The 16399-nt window shown below is 46.8% G+C and overlaps 1 protein-coding gene across 1 annotated transcript in view; it reads right to left on the bottom strand.

Moving 5' to 3' along the window:
- Positions 1-611: 611 nt before the first annotated feature.
- The window catches only part of FLT1 (fms related receptor tyrosine kinase 1), a 96741-nt gene continuing 80953 nt past the window's right edge, over positions 612-16399 (bottom strand). Inside the window, exons 19-28 of the mRNA XM_074147776.1 lie at positions 15319-15478; positions 14804-14901; positions 14137-14259; positions 12963-13074; positions 11203-11302; positions 9729-9834; positions 9507-9637; positions 9031-9115; positions 8075-8166; positions 612-2643 (exon numbers count right to left, since the gene is read on the bottom strand). Coding sequence (XP_074003877.1) covers positions 2439-2643; positions 8075-8166; positions 9031-9115; positions 9507-9637; positions 9729-9834; positions 11203-11302; positions 12963-13074; positions 14137-14259; positions 14804-14901; positions 15319-15478 — 1212 coding nt within the window. The 3' untranslated portion in view covers positions 612-2438. The remainder of the gene's footprint in view (positions 2644-8074; positions 8167-9030; positions 9116-9506; positions 9638-9728; positions 9835-11202; positions 11303-12962; positions 13075-14136; positions 14260-14803; positions 14902-15318; positions 15479-16399) is intronic.

Here is a 16399-nt window from a genome sequence, read left to right as displayed (position 1 = left end):
CATTATCCCTTAAATTGCAGTGTTTTCAAAATTTTATTATATAGAGACTAAACTAAAGCTGCAGCAAGCTTGATTGGTGCCATTATCTAGTCTCCAATTCCTTTTAGTGATGTGCAGTAACAGCTAGGGAACCTCCTGCGACAGTAGCGGGCGATCCTGTTATGTTCTGCCTCCCCAGGGAAGGTTTCATCTCACCTGCCTTCTGGCACTTGTGTGTAGTTTCTCTGCAACGTGAGCTGGAGGTTCCCTCCTGCTATAAAATGCTGTGTAGCAGAGAGCCCTCAACTGAACATCTCCGTAGGGGTGGCATCTTCAGCTTCGGGTGGATGGGGTGGGGATGTGGAGATTCTGTGAAGAAGAGGAAGCATCTGCCAGGCCTGAGGTGCTAACTCATGTCCTTTCATCTCTACCATATCTTCTAGCTGCAGAAGTAACCAGGCGTGGGGGGCAGTTGAATGGATGTTTGTTAATGAGCTGCTTTTCTTTCCCCCCCCATGAAACCTGGCTTTTCCCGTCTGTCTGATGTTAGTGCTGCCCAGCGCTGAATCGTCTGATGCGGCACACTCTGATGCTGGATTAAAACTAGTTTGGCAGAACTCTGCAGATTCTTTCAAAAGCAAACTTTATTATGTGAATTCAGCAGTCAAATACATTATATAAAGACAGAAAATGAAAGGCAAAATAAGAGTTATTCACATCTGAAGAAACTTAGGGGGTTCGTATAAAAGTAATCTTTGTAGTCCAGTTCTCTTAAATATTTATGCACAAAAAGCATATTTATATATTTACACTGTGCAAACATTTCCTTAGAGATGCATCATCCCATAACTATTTTTGCTCAATTGTAGTTAAGAAACAGTTCTTAAAATTTCTTTTTGTTTTGATCAAGATGAAATACACTTTACCAGCAAGAGCCAGTGCAGAAGATACTTAAAATTGATGATCTCTTGGCCAGGAAGATCTAGAATTGATACTGAGCTTAGAAGTTGTGGTACATATTACTTTTACTTGAATATCGAAGAACATTTTTCTTTGTAAGTATGCAAAAGGTCATTTGCCTTTAAGTCTGTTAGTGGGTTAAAGTCACAGCTCCTAAGCTGAGTTTTAAGAAGTCAGAACCATATTATATGTAGCATTTTAGTTAATATATATTTATAGTGGACCACAAGAAGCTGAGATTGGGCAGTACTTGTTGATTGTCAGCGCTACTGTGTTAAATGGCCAACTCTCATTTTAATATTACCTTCAAAGGTGAAAGGGGATGGTGCATCCTTGTGCTTCTGAAACAAAGAACATTCATGCCCTTTCTGAGATGCTATACAAAAGTCTGTTGCAAATGAATACCTTGTTATTCCTGTACATCTGTACTGGTAACTAACCTGGAAATTCATCTGTCTTCATAGAAAAGCTGCCCTAACTTTCCAAGGAGTTTGGCTTGTCATTTCTAACCTCTTCAAACTTTCTAGTGATCAATCCTTTCTTTAAAGTATATACGCAGTTTAGTAGCCATCCTGTCTCGTCAGACAGATTCCCATAAATAAAACATAATCAGTGCAGTGTTAGAAGGTCCACGAGGTTTCGCGGACAGAGCTTGGCTTTAACATATCTAGCTTGTGTTTTGGTTCCAGTGTGTGTGTGTGTGTTGGCATACTGACAAAGTGCAAAACTTCAAGAGCATTTACTTGATGTCAGCAGGCTTGTCCAAACTGAATTGATCTGTATTCCCTGTTGTTGCAGCCCTGGCTCTGATCTTAGTTCTCCTCTATCCTTGCCAATTGTGTTTTGCAACACTCGTTTGGAATCCTTGCCTCGCAGGACTCCCTACTGCGCTTGCCATCCGAAGCAGTAAGAGCCGTGTAATGCCCCAGCCAGCTAATTCAGCTTCCCCCGGGCATTAGCCTTCCCTCAAGTTTCTCAAAGTAGAGTTTTCGCTAAAAGCTGGCTGTTTGTTTCTTCCTGAAGAATCCTTTATTTTCCAATACTATACCAGCCCCACCAACAGGGTGCGGATTTCCCGGTGCCTGACGCAGGGGATCCTGCGGGCTCCCAGCTGCCTCTCCTGACCAGGACACCGGTGCTGCCCTTGAGTCCGAGCGAGGCTGGGCGCCTGGAGCGTAAAATGCCATCCTGCTGCCAGGGACCAAACAGTGAACTGGTTTTCTCTGTAATGATGACCATTCAGGTTTTCAGAAGTACTGGGCAATTTTAGTGGCAGCTGTTGGTGTTCAGCATTGGGAAAGTCAAGGCCTAAGCATTAGTATTTTGCTATATTTTCTATATGCTTGTTGCAGTCTGTAGAAAAGCAGGTCACTGAGATTAAGCCAATGATATCTCTTTGAATTTTAGGATAATTAAAATTGGGTCAAAGTTTTTAAACTGACTGTTTCAGAAGAACCTTTATGTGTTAAATACATACTTAAATCTTGGCCTAGAAGTACTTAAACGGGTGGCTGAGAATAAAGGACCACAGAGTTGTAGTCAGGAGGGGGAGAATGACAGGCTTTCATTTTCTCCAGGACCGCGTTACCGTATGTATATCTTCGCTTGGAGTCACTGAGCTGGTCACAGCTGAAACTGCAGAAGCTTCTTGGCTTGGTTATTCCGGAAAGCACGGACTCCTTGCTCCTGCTGGCACCTTTCACGCTGTAACAGAGCAGCCTCACTGTTAGCATATTTAACATGTACAAGCGTTTGTTTTAGTGACTCGAGCAAAGCCACATCACAAGAAGCAGCTTTGTTTATTTTTTTCACGATGGGGGCAGTGTTGATGCAGATGGAATTGCTCAATAAGGGAGTGGAACGGAGGGCTGAAAGAGCCCTTCTGTGTCCCCCTCGAGTCCCCTTCTGAACAGGGATGCTGTGACTGAACATCACTATTAAGGTGCTTGTGTTCATTGTAAGTATTAAGAGTCTTGGTGCTTATGGGGAGTACTGGATTGCTCAGCTTAAGCTCTAATTGCTCATTTGTGGCAGGTGCTACGGAGTGAAAATTCATTGCAGGGCAAAGTAGCATGGAGTGTCTGGCACCCGTGCTGCTGCTGCTGGGCTGTGGATCCCCACAGGGTCCCTGGACTTAAATGTTCTTCCTAAGGAAAATGGGATTTTTTTGAGCCAGAGTGAAGTAATGAAAGGTCTCAAGCCTTGGGGCAAAAGCAGAAAGCTGCTAGTGTAGGCGTTCCCAAAGCCTAATGCTGGGATGAATTTTTAAGATAAATGGGTGATGTTTGTGAGGAAGGGCACAAGGTCTGGATATCCGCTCTCTTAGGCTTCTCTCAGCAGCAGATGTGAACTGCTGGTTTGAATTAGAGTTTTCATCTCCCACAAAGGCCCAGTTATCCTGTAGGCAGTCTTTTGATACCCTTTACAAGAAAGGTTTAATGTCTTCTCAGCTGTGCTGCTCTTTAAGACCCTGTTCACCTTCCAGCACTTTCTCACCTGGATTAGGAGAGAGCAGTGCTTAAAAGGGCTCTTTCAATAATGAAGAAAGTTACGACAAAGAGATTTTTCAACACCACTGCATTTAGATACCAAAGATTTATCTGTAGACGAAAGACAAGTAAGAGCATTTTGCATCATTGATTATATGTGAAATCTTAACGTAAACATATGTTGGACTGCATTGCCTAAAATTAGATTCCTTCCCCTATATTTTTATAAGTTCACGGACACTCCACCCTTCTCCTTTTATAAGGTTGGGAACATTGGCAGTGCTAGTCTTGAATTCCAGAGAAGACAATTAGAACATCTGTTGAGGCTTTGGGAGCCCAGGGTTTTGCTTTTCATTATAATTTGCACCGTTTGTATCTTAAGTACAGAACTGATAGCACAGGACCTTTCCTGATTAGGAAACGGAGAAGTAACAGTTTCTCTTAGATGTCACATTTTCCTGAATCTTTAACGCACAGGCCTGTGTGCTTTGGAGAGAGTGTGGTCTCTGTCTTCTCTCCTACTGTAGGAAACTGAAGGGACCTCCCAAGAAGATCACCCCGTTAAATTTGTTTGTAGATTGATGGAGTTCATGAGGAAGAGCCCTCCTGATGAGGATTGCAGATGCATCCCATCTTTTTATATTGCATCTATTGCCAGATGGACAAATAATTGCCTTGGGATAAATTCCATAACTATGTGACAAGGTTAGTCACAGACGCAATGGACTTCTTGTGATGGTTTAAAGAGAAACACTCCTGTGATTTACTCCTGTGATAATTGTGAGTCTTAAGGAGCGGCAGGCTGGCTAAAGTGGAGTGTGCCTGTGAAGTCATGAGCCTTAAAACCATCATCCTTTCATTCATCATTGGGCTTTTGCATCCTGAGAATTTTCTCGTGAGCTGGACTTGGGTTCTACTTTAACTAGTAAACCTTTATACCAGTAAAGCTCCATCTATTAACTTTAGCATGCTTGAGCGCACTGCTGTACCTGGACATACACTACCACAGAGAGCTTCGAGGGAGACCCTGGGGTTTTGGCATCCATGGTCAGGTATCATGTTCAGACTGAGCTTACAGTCAGTAAAGGCTTCTCTAGCTGTGGACTCTCTTCTTTCCACTCCAGGAATGTAAATTAGAAACTCTGGCTAGCTAGTTTTCAATTGGGATCATTTGTTGGAGGAAACGACTGCTCCTTTCCCGACAGATTCAAGAACGGAGTGAGGTTAGATGTTGGCTGCGGCTCTTGAGATGCTTGTTCCAGCTCTCAAGTGGTGGAGTTTAGAGCCATTTTTCTGGCAGCCTGAGGGTTTTGGCTTACTTGGGTTGGGCTTTCTCACCAATACTGAAAAGCTAGAAGAGAGTTGCACTTGGGATCCTTTTCACTTGCAAAGGAACAGAGCTGTCTGCTCTTCCCACAACCTGGCTCTCGGGTTGGTTATGCTGAGTAAGCACCAGTGCATGCACTGGCTCTCTTCTGGAATAAAATTATTAGTCTCCTCTGACGCAAACCCTGGATGCACTTCTGGGGGACAGGTAGGATGCCACCAGCTTTGGCTCCTTCCACTCTCTGCAATCCTTCAGCAGTGTGGTGACAGATATGGCCCCACCAAGTCTGAATCCTCTAACGCCATGCTCCAGGGCACACACCCACCGTTGTGCTGGTCTGAAAGAGTCACCTCACCTGGCTGGCTCGCGTGTGATTTCAGATGCTCCGAACTGAGAATAAAACCACACTGAGCCCAGCCGTTCTGCCCCTACAAAGGCAGCCCAGCCTGCAGGTGGCCGGGTAGCAGCGAGGACACAGTCCCACAGCATCCTCAGCCTCAGCACAGGACCCACCCGCTGGTGTGAGTGCATTTCTGCGCATCTGTCCCCTAAACTGCAGCGCTGAGGTTCACAGCATGATGGTAAGTGCTCTGGGAGTGATGAGGCGTTCCAGTGAAGGTGATGGAGCTGTAAACTGCAGCGAAAAGGAAGGTGACCCCTTCCTCATCCTGGCGCTGGCACCAGCTGCCCTGACAGTGAGATGCTACTGCTCACTCAGAACTTATTCTGCGGTCGTTCTTCTGAGAGTCCAGCGACCTGAAGCAGCTCTCTGCAAGGCAAGCCAAGAGAGGGGGCAGGACCACAGAGAACCATAGAATCGTAGAATGGTTTGGGTTGGAAGGGACCTTAAAGATCATCAAGTTCCACCCCCCCTGCCATGGGCAGGGACACCTCCTACTAAAGCCCCATCCACCCTGGCCTTGACCACTTCCAGAGATGGGGCATCCACAACTTCTCTGGGCAACCTGTTCCAGTGTCTCACTACCTTCACAATAAAGAATTTCTTTCTGGTATCCAATCTAAATCTCCCCTTTTCCAATTTAAAACTGTTACCCCTTGTCTTGTCACTACATTTCCTGAAAAAGAGTCCCTCTCCGGCTCTCCTGTAGGCTCCCTTCAGATATTGGAAGGCTGCTATGAGGTCTCCCCGGAGCCTTCTCTTCTCCAGGCTGAACAACCCCAGCTCTCTCAGCCTGTCTTCATAGGGGAGGTGCTCCATCCCTCTGATCATCTTCGTGGCCCTCTGCTGGACCCTTTCCAACAGGTCCATGTCCTTCCTGTGTTGAGGACTCCAAAGCTGGACACAGTACTCCAGGTGGGGTCTCACGAGCTCAGAGTAGAGGGGTAGAATCACCTCCCGTGACCTGCTGGTCACGCTTCTTTTGATGCAGCCCGGGATGCGGTTGGCATGAAGGATGCTTGAGATGCAAGGAAAGAAGCAGGACTATGTATCTGGTTAGATCTGCTTACATGTGTCAAACCCCTCCAGGCTTTACCTTTCTGCTTTCAGCGGTGTTTATTTACAGCTCTGATTTAGCCTAAGTCAAGGGTGCTTAGCTGAGAAGCTACCACTTTTAGGAGTGTGTGCAGACTAAAGGGTCGCTGTGTGCATTCACATACACGAGTGCTTCTTGGCAAAGTGCTACAGTACCACTTGTTTAGCTTGCAGACCAGATGACCTTGTGTGTTCTCAGCCAGCTGCTCTGTTTCCCTGAGGATTTACATTCTAGCAGCCACTGTTGAGTTAATATTTTTTTTCCCATCCAAGCATTCCCTTTCCTTCTGCAGCTGAAAATGCTCCTTAAAGCAGTTCCGGAGGGATGCTCGAGGCATACTCCATGTATTCCATGCCATGCAAAAAAAAAGGCTTTTCATACATCTCATTTGGGGAGGTTGCTGTGTTGTCTCTGCGGCTGACGGCAGCCTTCAGAAATGTCACATTTACACAAATTAGAAATGGGTTAAACCACTTCTAGGAAACACTGCATCCTTTGGAGCCCTCTAATATCCACATGCATTCCAAGCTCTGTAATACCTGGCTTTTCAAAAGTAAGTATGGAAAACTGTCTCAATAAAATCAAAGTACAGTAAAATTGCTCACAAGCCTCTTTTCTGAAATGTGAGCGGTCAAGGCAGGAGACAGGGTTTTCCAGCACTTGTTTGGAGTGGCTTGAATCACCCCGGCTTTGCCAGGTGTGAGCAGTGCTCCATTGCAGACTCCCGCCAGCAGCACGTTTGCCCCACACACCCTGTATTTTGGCCGTGTGAGCGTGCACGCTCTCGTAGCCGTATTCCTACGTGTTTAACCAACGCCCTCTTAGTCACTGGAATTTCTCTTGAAGCGAGTCTCTCTGTCTTGACCGCACGTTTCAGCCGGCTCCAATTGTTCATTGAGACAATACTACACCTCCCAGCCTGCCCCAGCTGCAAGGCGCTGACAAGTCCAGCACAGGCAGGATGGCGGGATGGCCTTGACCTCCTGCCAGCGTAAGATGAAGGATGGGTTGGGCACGGGCAGTCCCCGGGGCTGGCTGAGAGCAGTGAGCCGAAACCCGCCGCCGACACTGCCAGCTTCGCAGCGGCTGGGAACTGAGACACCACCAGCATTGAGAAAACAAACATTTCCCATTTACAGAGAGTTCATGTCAGTGCAACAAATTTCTTAGAGCAGCCCGAGTTCCCTGCTCGGGCAGCTGTCAGGAATTAGGTGGAGGAAGGTGGCCAATATATTAAAAGTGCTTAAAGGCAGGAAGAGAAGTGAGGCCCTCACATCCATCTATTGTAAAGTTGCCACTTTAGCATCCTGAGCCCATGGGTGTTAAATGGGCCGTGCTTAGCTGAGTCATGGAAAAGAAGGGCAAAAACAAGCACAGAGAGCCTTGTCCCAGCTGGGGTGCCCTTGGGGACTTGCAGAAACAACTGCAAATCCTTCATAGCCACACGTTTCTCCTCCTGCCCTGCCAAGGGCTCATTTCCTATAGTTACCTACCTCTACCTTGGTTTAGCGCTCCTGGCACTGGCTTGTCCAGCCTGGCCTTGAGTTGAGGATCAGGCTGATCAATAGAGTGCTAATAAATCATAACGGTGATGTGCATTGAAGGTTATGAGGGTTATTTGTTTCCTTGAAGGTGTATGGAGGGTTAGGTGTGAGAGCTGATTGACTGCTGACCCAACTGAGCAGGACATACCTCAGCAAGAGTGCTTGCAGGGACTGGGGACACCTCAGATACTTTCAGTAGGCCTGATTTAGCACCAGGACCTTGAATCCTCCTTCTCCCTCTAAAATGTGAAGTAGAAGAAAGGAACATAAAATACAGACCCAAAGAGTGTCCGTTTCTGCTTGCTGCCTGTCCACGTGAAACGTTTCAGTTCTTCTGGAGCCAACACCATCCCACTGTCTGCTTGGTAATCCTTGAAGAAAAAAGACAGACACCACCCTATTAGGTGTTAACTGTAGAAAGTTACTGTTACATTGGGCTCAATTACTCTTCAGTCCAATTTTCACCATCATTTTCATTGTTTGTACTCAGAGAGCTCTAGGAGACAGATGCTCCGTGCTTCTGGAGGTACTGCAATGCCCAGGTATTTAACGGTGCCTTTCTAAATGGTCCTTGCATTGGGGTGCATCAACCATATGCCATTAATGCAGATACAGAGTGCTAAAAGCAAGGTGTCTACACACAAGGTGAGGTCCTGGCCAGCCACTAGTTCAGCCTTGAGAGAACCACCATGCCTTTCCCACCTCCCACTACTGAATGCATACAAATGGCTCACCAAAAGCTTCCTCCAGCCTCTCACCCATGCCCACCCCACACCCCACAGTGTGTGCACCCCATTAGTAGACATCACCCCAGCTTGTCCGCCTCATAAGAGGACTTGTTCATCCCAGGAACCTCTGATGGAAATGTGACCCATGAGTCTCATTTGTGCACTACTGTTCAGACAAAAACACAAATCCAAGGGATTTTAAGTGGCTCTCCCACACCGGTGGGACTCAGATGGGAGCCTGGCAGCCGTACCTTGCAGGCCTACTGGCATCAGCCATTTCTTATCAGGGAAGGAGAGTTTGCAGCCCATGGCATGGTCAACAAGGATCTACTGTCCCCAGTTTGTAGGACAGTGGGATAACACCATGCTGCAAGCACAGCTAATCTTGCACCTTGTATCAGCAGAGTTGACAAAGCAATAAAACCCCTCCTTGATTCTCTCTGTACAAATCTGTCACACAAATAAAAAGAAATAAATGGCATACCATTTGGCCCAAGCGTCACTTACATTAAACACAAGCGTTTCCTTGATGGGAAGCTCTTCAAATGTCTGTATGCGCTGGGGTGGTTTTATTTTGAAAGTGTTTATGTATCTGTTTGACAAAAGAAGCAGGACAATTTTTGGTGAGGGTGTGAAGTGCGTAAGCAGGAAGCACTGGGTATTTCTCTGTTTCTTTTAGCAGTTGCCGAACTGTCACTGATGTAGTTTACACAAAAAGGATTCAATAACCAGACCCCACCCAAACCTCACTGCCCAACCCTGGGACGCACATGGCTGCCCCTCTCACAGCACCTGAGGCTGGTGACCTGATGTTCCCCCTGGACACCCCGATGGGCCATCCCAGCCCAGCAGGATCCTGGTGGAGGGGCTCGATGTCTGGGGGGACACTCAGGCCAGGTGGGATGTCTCTGGGTGTTTTCTCCTACCAGCAGCAAGCTGCAATACCCAACAAACAAACTCAGTCTTAATCTTGCCTCTCTCACCTGACATTTTCAGTGCTTCCACAACTTGAGCTCGTAACAGAAAAATTTTCATTGCACAAAGGATCAGATGCAGGGGGAAACCCACTTTCTGTTGTAAATATAGTATCGAGGGGTATGTAGTCTTTGCCTTCCTAAACGCAAAGAAGAAATCAGAGTTATTCCTGGCACCGTGTGGCGAGTCACCCCTGCCTTGGTGACAGCACATGGCTGTGACATTTGTACCTGCTGGACGTTTGCTTGCAGCAGGTCGCCCAGCTTTTTCACCAGCTCGGAGAACCTTGGTCTGTCGTTGGGATTGCTTCGCCAGCAGTCCAGCATGATCTGGTAGCTGTGAGGACAAAAGAAAAATGAGCACACAAAGAGGTTACAGCTCACTTCGATCCAAGGCAGCGCAGTCTCTGACAGCTTGTCATCGACAGAGTTAACTCCTGAGTCCACCTGATTTTACGAAAATGGTCTCCAACACCACTGAGGCCTCTTACTAAAAGTAAAAGAGTAGACTTTCTACACAAAAAGAAAAAAAGCTTCCCGCAACATATCAGGAAGACCACAACAAAAGAATAATTTAGCCAACTAGTCATACTTTCTTTTTTCATTCCCAATTAAGCATTAAACCTTTGTATTAAACATCCATTAACTGGCAATGTTTAAGTTAAGGCATCCTAAGATGACTTATATGAATGTGTCACTTCCTCGTATTGGTTGAGTCGAGCTTTCCTTCCTGCAATAAAATATGTGGAAGAGAAAAAAAAAAAAAGCTCTTATCTACTGTCACTAGGATAATAAAATTAGCCAATGGGTAGTACTCCCAGATAGGCATGGCTGGCTTGCTTCCTTTTTCTTCTTCCAGAACTATTTTTTGGTAAGTGTTGCTATTTAGAGTCATGACGTAGCACTCAAAAACACACTGAAGACACCTACATGTACTTGGTTTTGCCTCCAGAGGTAAAGTACCTCAGATATGTTCATGTTCCTGAATGATTTTTGCCATGGTGTGCGTGTTCAGTGTGCTGCAGGTGCCTCCCCAGCCAGGGCGCTCTATCCTACTCCCAGGGCAGAGGGGCTGAAATCGCAGGGTTTTACTTGGACACCCCCCCCCCGCAAGCCTTCAAAAAGGTGTTGGCCATGCAGCAGCAGCTGGAGGTTGCACTTAAGGCAGAGGACCGGGGAGGGAAAGCTAATGTTGTGATGGAAGAGTTCAGAGAAACCCCACACAATATGCGGGTTGGGAGTCTGTGGGTCCCTGTCACCTTCCTCTGCCATCACACGCTGTCTCCGGGAAAGGGTGGTCCCTTGTCACCCGAGTGTTTGCGAGGAAGCCTCCGTTGTCGCTTCCTAAGTCAAGATGATGTTAATAATGTCACATTCCTCCCGCGCTTATCTGTGTGCACGTCAGTAAATATTAAACCTGGAGAGGAACGAATGACCTTCCTCCTCCCGGCTGCTCGCTCAGCCCAGCCCTGGTGGTGCCCTGGGCTCAGGTCCATATCCCTCCTCACCCTGTCCTACCCCATGGGAGGGCCAGGGGTGGGGAGGGATGCAAGAAGATGCTGATGACAGCAAGAAGATATGAGGCAGAATCAGGTTGTTTTTCATTATGTTGTCAGAGGGTGTTTCTTGAGAAGACTCATACATTGTCCACAAGGCAGCCCAGGAGGGCAGTTGTACGTGCGGCAATCAGAGAAAGGCATCTTACATCTCCTGCGTCGCTTGCTCTGGAGCTCGCATTCTCGTGCCTTCCTTTAGCCTGCTGCAGAAATCCTCATCTATTTGGACTCCGGGGTAAGGAGAGGCACCTGGAGGTGACATTGGGAGAGCAGGGTCATACACACCTTGAGCTGGGTACCTGTGACCTAGCTTTGGCCCTATACTCCCCCCCTCAAAATGCTCAGGGTGTGCAACATCTGCTTGCAGATCTGGGAGCCCGAGGGTGTCCCCCCCTGCGGGGTCTGGTCCCTGCCATCTCCCGCAGGCAGGGAACAGCTGCTGACACTGCTCCAGACCTTGGTCCTTGGTGGAGGGCAGGATCAAACCCAGCACTATTGAAGGTGCAAAAAATAAACACGATTTGGACTTGAAAAGTATCCCTCAAGAAAAGCCGAGTCTGACCTCTCTGTTGGTTTAGACCACCCCAAATTTAGTAAGCAGAGTATTAACCAGCACCAAATGCTCAAAACCACCTTGAAAATAACAAAATCATGGTTTTAAATCAGATCACAGTACATTTACCTTATTTTCTTAATTTCTGTGTTTTTAAGATGCAGCCTGATTGTGTTGGGTTTTTTTCTGTAGACAAAAAAAAATCAGGAAAAGGGAAAAAAAAAAAAGAAAAAACTAAAATCTTTCAGAGTTAGACAGTCACCAGGTTTGAGGAGCTGGGGCTTTAAGAAAAAAATAGCAGGTATTATGGGCTGACCATAAAATCACAGGAGTTGGCAGGCTGACCAACAACATATATTTAAACTAATAAATGATTGATTGTCCTGAGAATTGTATAGTATTGTTTCCTCTGCTGTTCGCCTCTTTTGTCAGCCTCTATGTTGAGCCCAATTAAGATTCTTCTGTTCTGACAGTCATTGTTGTTCCTGCTCAGTGTACATCTTGTATCCTGCCTTTTCCATGTGAAAGAAAGGAGGGCAGAAAAAAGCTTCACTGGGTTTTAATTTCAGATTGCATGCTCTAGTTCATCCTGTGGCATCTGTGCAGATTCTTGTTCGACTGCTGTGTCCAGTGGCCCGGGTGCTGGGGGGACACACGCTGGGTCTCCCCCTGGGCTGGTGTGACAGCCTGGTCTCAGGCTGAAAATGGGGGTGACACAGTCTGAGACATGCAGAGACCTCTGTGTGTGTTCAGCTCCCTTGCTCCCACTGGGGACGTAAGAAGCTTTTGAGGGAGAATCCAGCCCATGGCACTGGGTGTCTCAAATGCCATCGGTGGCACAGAAGGCAATGCCTTGGTCCCTGGCAGCTGCCAACCAAGGGCCACAGCTCTGTGTTATCCCACAGGGTTCCATATTCAATAAAACCACTTTAAAAATTGCCCAGTTTTGCTGGTTTGTGCCATTGATTGGACAAAGGGCTGTGATCGCTCCAGCTGTGCTGCCCTGCATCTCTACCCAGGGTTTCTACAGGAGAAAGAGGGAAGCTTAGGTTTTGCCCATGGCAGAAATAGGTGGAAAAGTGCCCGGGTAGCTGTGCTATCCACTAAGGCTTTCAGCCTGGCAAGTCAGCTTCCAGTGCCCTTAAAAGCACCAAGATTTCCAGTTCACAGAGGCATGACACACACAGTTCCCCCCTCTACCCTTACACCCCGCTTCTGCCTGATGTAGGTCTTTTCTTATTAAAGACTTGGCAAAAGCTTGTCGAAGATAAGGATGTTTTTCCCCAGGCTGGAACGATGGCCCCAGCTACAGCCTCTGCTGCTGAGTCCAGCTCCTGGGGTGCAGAGTTAACATACCCAAGGAAAATATCTCCCACAGCAAGACCCCGTAGGACCACACGTCGCTTTTTGTATTGTAGATTTTATCAAATATGGATTCTGGAGCCATCCACTTGAGAGGAAGTCGAGCCTGGAGTAAAACAGACAAACCTGACTGTTATTTTCAAAGTCTAAAAGAATTTAATCGTAGATGAATCAACTATATATTGTTATGTAAATAATTACCATTCAAGCAGGAACCTGTGGGATTTCCTTACAGGCAGTCAAGATAAACCCACACTCATTCAGACACTTTCTTAATAAATTATCAGAGTAAAAGGCTGTTTTTAAAATGTGTGGCACAAAAAGCCAGAGGCTGGAAACCTGTGACCAGAGTGACCAGGACTTTTCTTTATGGGGATGTGGGGATATGCAAGAACAGAGACCTCTTGCCAACATCCTAGAGACGGGGAAGAAAACCCTGCATCCAAGCGCAAATCATTCTGTGAATGTTCTCAGGGAAATTTTTGAAGCCTAAATTGCAGGAACCCTTGAAACCCCATCAGGGCAGCCTCATAGTGTCTCCTGAGCAGTACCCAGATTATGTAAATAATATTTCACAGCTAATATACAGTGCTGCAAGCCTTGAAAGCTGTTTGTGGATGACGGAATGGATGGCAGGTGGGTGAGACATGCAGAAGGAGACTCTTTGCATGAGCCCAATGCCCACATCAAATTCCCACATCATCTGTGGGCGCAGGCACAGTTTGCTGACCCAGCGGTCACGGCAGGCTTGGCAAGGGGCTTACTGCCTGCTATTTACAGGAGAAGCGAAAAACCCCCAAATGAATAGGTGCTGGAGGTAGCGAGTCCTGCTCGGCTGCTGGAGGCACCACGAGTGGTGCTTGATCCTGCTGTGGGTACACAGGGGAACACGCACCTTTTTTCGGAGGGACTGGTTTCCTTGAAGGAAGCCTACTGAGTAAGTGGGTTACACTGCGGAGCCAGCCAAGAAAAAAATGTCTAAAAAATATTTAAGGGCAGAGCTGTGAAACAGTTAGCGTGTCCAGGCCTTATGCTTGAGGATAGAAAAGCTTTCTAGATCTACATCACATCTGGAAAACATGAACACGACGTCTACAGGACGTTTTGGTGGACAGTTTGAAATGATATGTTATAATCATTTGGGTAAATAAACAGCATCTTGACTTACATCTCCTTTTCTCACATAATCAGGATTCTTATAAATATCTCTTGCGAGGCCAAAATCACAGATCTTCACGACATTGTTCTCAGATAAAAGGATATTTCTGGCTGCCAGGTCACGATGAATGCACTATAATAAAACAGTTTCACAATCAAACTGCATTTCCTTAATCCTGCACACAAATTTCCTGAATGTTTCCCATATCCTTTTTAAAATTATTATTATTATTTGAGAAATCAATTTAATATTTTTTTAGGGAAGTTGACTATAGGCTACATGAAGATACTATAAACAGTGGCAATTCTTAACAAAAAACCCACCAAACTTCCGAAGTCCAGAAACTGATAAATTTTTAAGCCCCTTGACATTTGTAGGGAAAGCACTGATTCATTTGGAGCTCCCTACCTAATATATGTTGAAATGAAGAAAAAAACCCCACCACACCCAAAAGATCTTCCCTGAGTGAATGAGCTTGACCCACTGCCTTTAGCCATGATCCTGTGTTTATGGACTATGGAGACTTGGATAAACACACGGTTATATTTATAAATCCAAGAGGAAAACGGCTCTTCCTTTGGGAGTGCTCCCAAGGAAGGTGTCACTAAGACATAGACATGATTTCACCTCTGAATCCCACCCTTCTGTAGGGAAAATTCCCCAGTGCAAAACATACCTTTCTGGAGGAGAGGAACTCCATGCCTCTGGCCACCTGAAAGCTGTAAGAGATCAGGTCCTCCATAGTGAGGGGCAACTTGTAGAGCTCATCAGCCTCTGCAAAGATGGAAAAACATGGTTTGTTACAAATTTCACTCACCAGGCAGTTATTTTCCCTCTCTTACTGACCCTATTACTCCCATAAATTCAGTCTTCATAGAGTAGTATTTGAAGGTCAACCCACTGTCACTGGAAACAAAAATAGTGCTTGCTTTATACCCCGCACTTTGGACACTGCTGTGTTTTCCCCAAAGATAAGGAGCAGTCAGAAGAAACAATCACACATTTTCCTGTCAGATTTAGTAACCCTGGAAATAATCTTTTTTTAAATCTTCTACCCTCTGGACATGACCCTGTGAGCGTCTCCCACGGATGTTTATTAGGGTGATAAATGAGGAAAAAAATTTCAGGGATGCACAGTATGTTGTAAAAATATCACAGACCATGTAGGGACAGGAAGGAATTAATACCTACCCTCCTCGTCCTCCTCCACATCACTCAGACTTTTATCTTCCTGGAACCCAGAGCTTGCGAAGCTCTCGCTGCTGGTGACACTGGCCAGCCTTTGGTTTTTGCCTTCCACTGGCTCAATATCCCTTTTCTCTTTCATTGGCTCTCCGTGCAGAGAGGAGTCCTTCGAACAAACAGAGAAGAAGGGGTGCTATAACAGAGTGATGAAGCGAGTGAGACAGGAACCAAGTCAGACTTCTATTGCCTTTCCATGGGGAGAAAATGCTGGTCCATGGCACATGTAGTCATATCTCCCATGGGCAAAGGTGTCCAGTGGCAGGTAGGGGCTGGTGGCAGGGCTGCACTCCACCAAAGTTTCCATCCCCAGAGGACTGAAACATGGTGGCTTGGGAGCACCGGCACATGATTTTGGGACACCCCAGGTGATGGGCTACCACTGATGAGGCGAGGATTTGCAGGGTCCATGGATGGACATGTTTGCTGGGCTGTGGCTCATCTCAGCCTGAAATGCGACATCTGGATGCCTATTTCTCTCTGGGAGCCAGAGAAGGAGCCTGGTGGGATGAGTTGAGAAGGATGTGCCCACAGTGCAGGTGTCCCAGCCCTCTGAAAATAAAGAGTCAGCTTTTTGCCCCAGGCGGCTTAAGGCACCTGACTCTATGTCCTTGCACAGTGCTTAACGCGGGGTTCTAAGCCCTTCCAGCGAGGAGCAAGGGCACTTTGTGTTTGAAATGCAGCTGCTATTGGAAGCGACTGCCCCTCTACCCTGACACCTTCATCCAATGTTTTTATGTTACAGTCAATGACATTTAATGGGACACATGTAACACTGATTGGAAAATACTTTCCCACTGCTACCCGGAGAGGAGCCTAGCTGCCTGCCCATGCTCTTGCCACCTCTCCCTTTTCCTCTTGTCCTGTAACCATCTCACTGCCCTCCATACACTGACGCAGAGCAGGGCTCTTCCCGCCCTCCTGCCCAGGCGCTCTTCACAAGGGTGCCAAAGTTTTGAGGTCAAGCAGGCTCCTCACTGGAGGGGGAATGTGGGTGACCCCCCCCTCCCAGGGTGGACCCCCCCACGGC

Source organism: Numenius arquata, chromosome 1 (assembly GCF_964106895.1).
Source record: "Numenius arquata chromosome 1, bNumArq3.hap1.1, whole genome shotgun sequence".
Lineage (NCBI taxonomy): Eukaryota > Metazoa > Chordata > Aves > Charadriiformes > Scolopacidae > Numenius > Numenius arquata.
The sequence above is the reverse complement of the archived record's forward strand: the minus strand, read 5'-3'. Positions and strand labels throughout refer to the sequence as shown.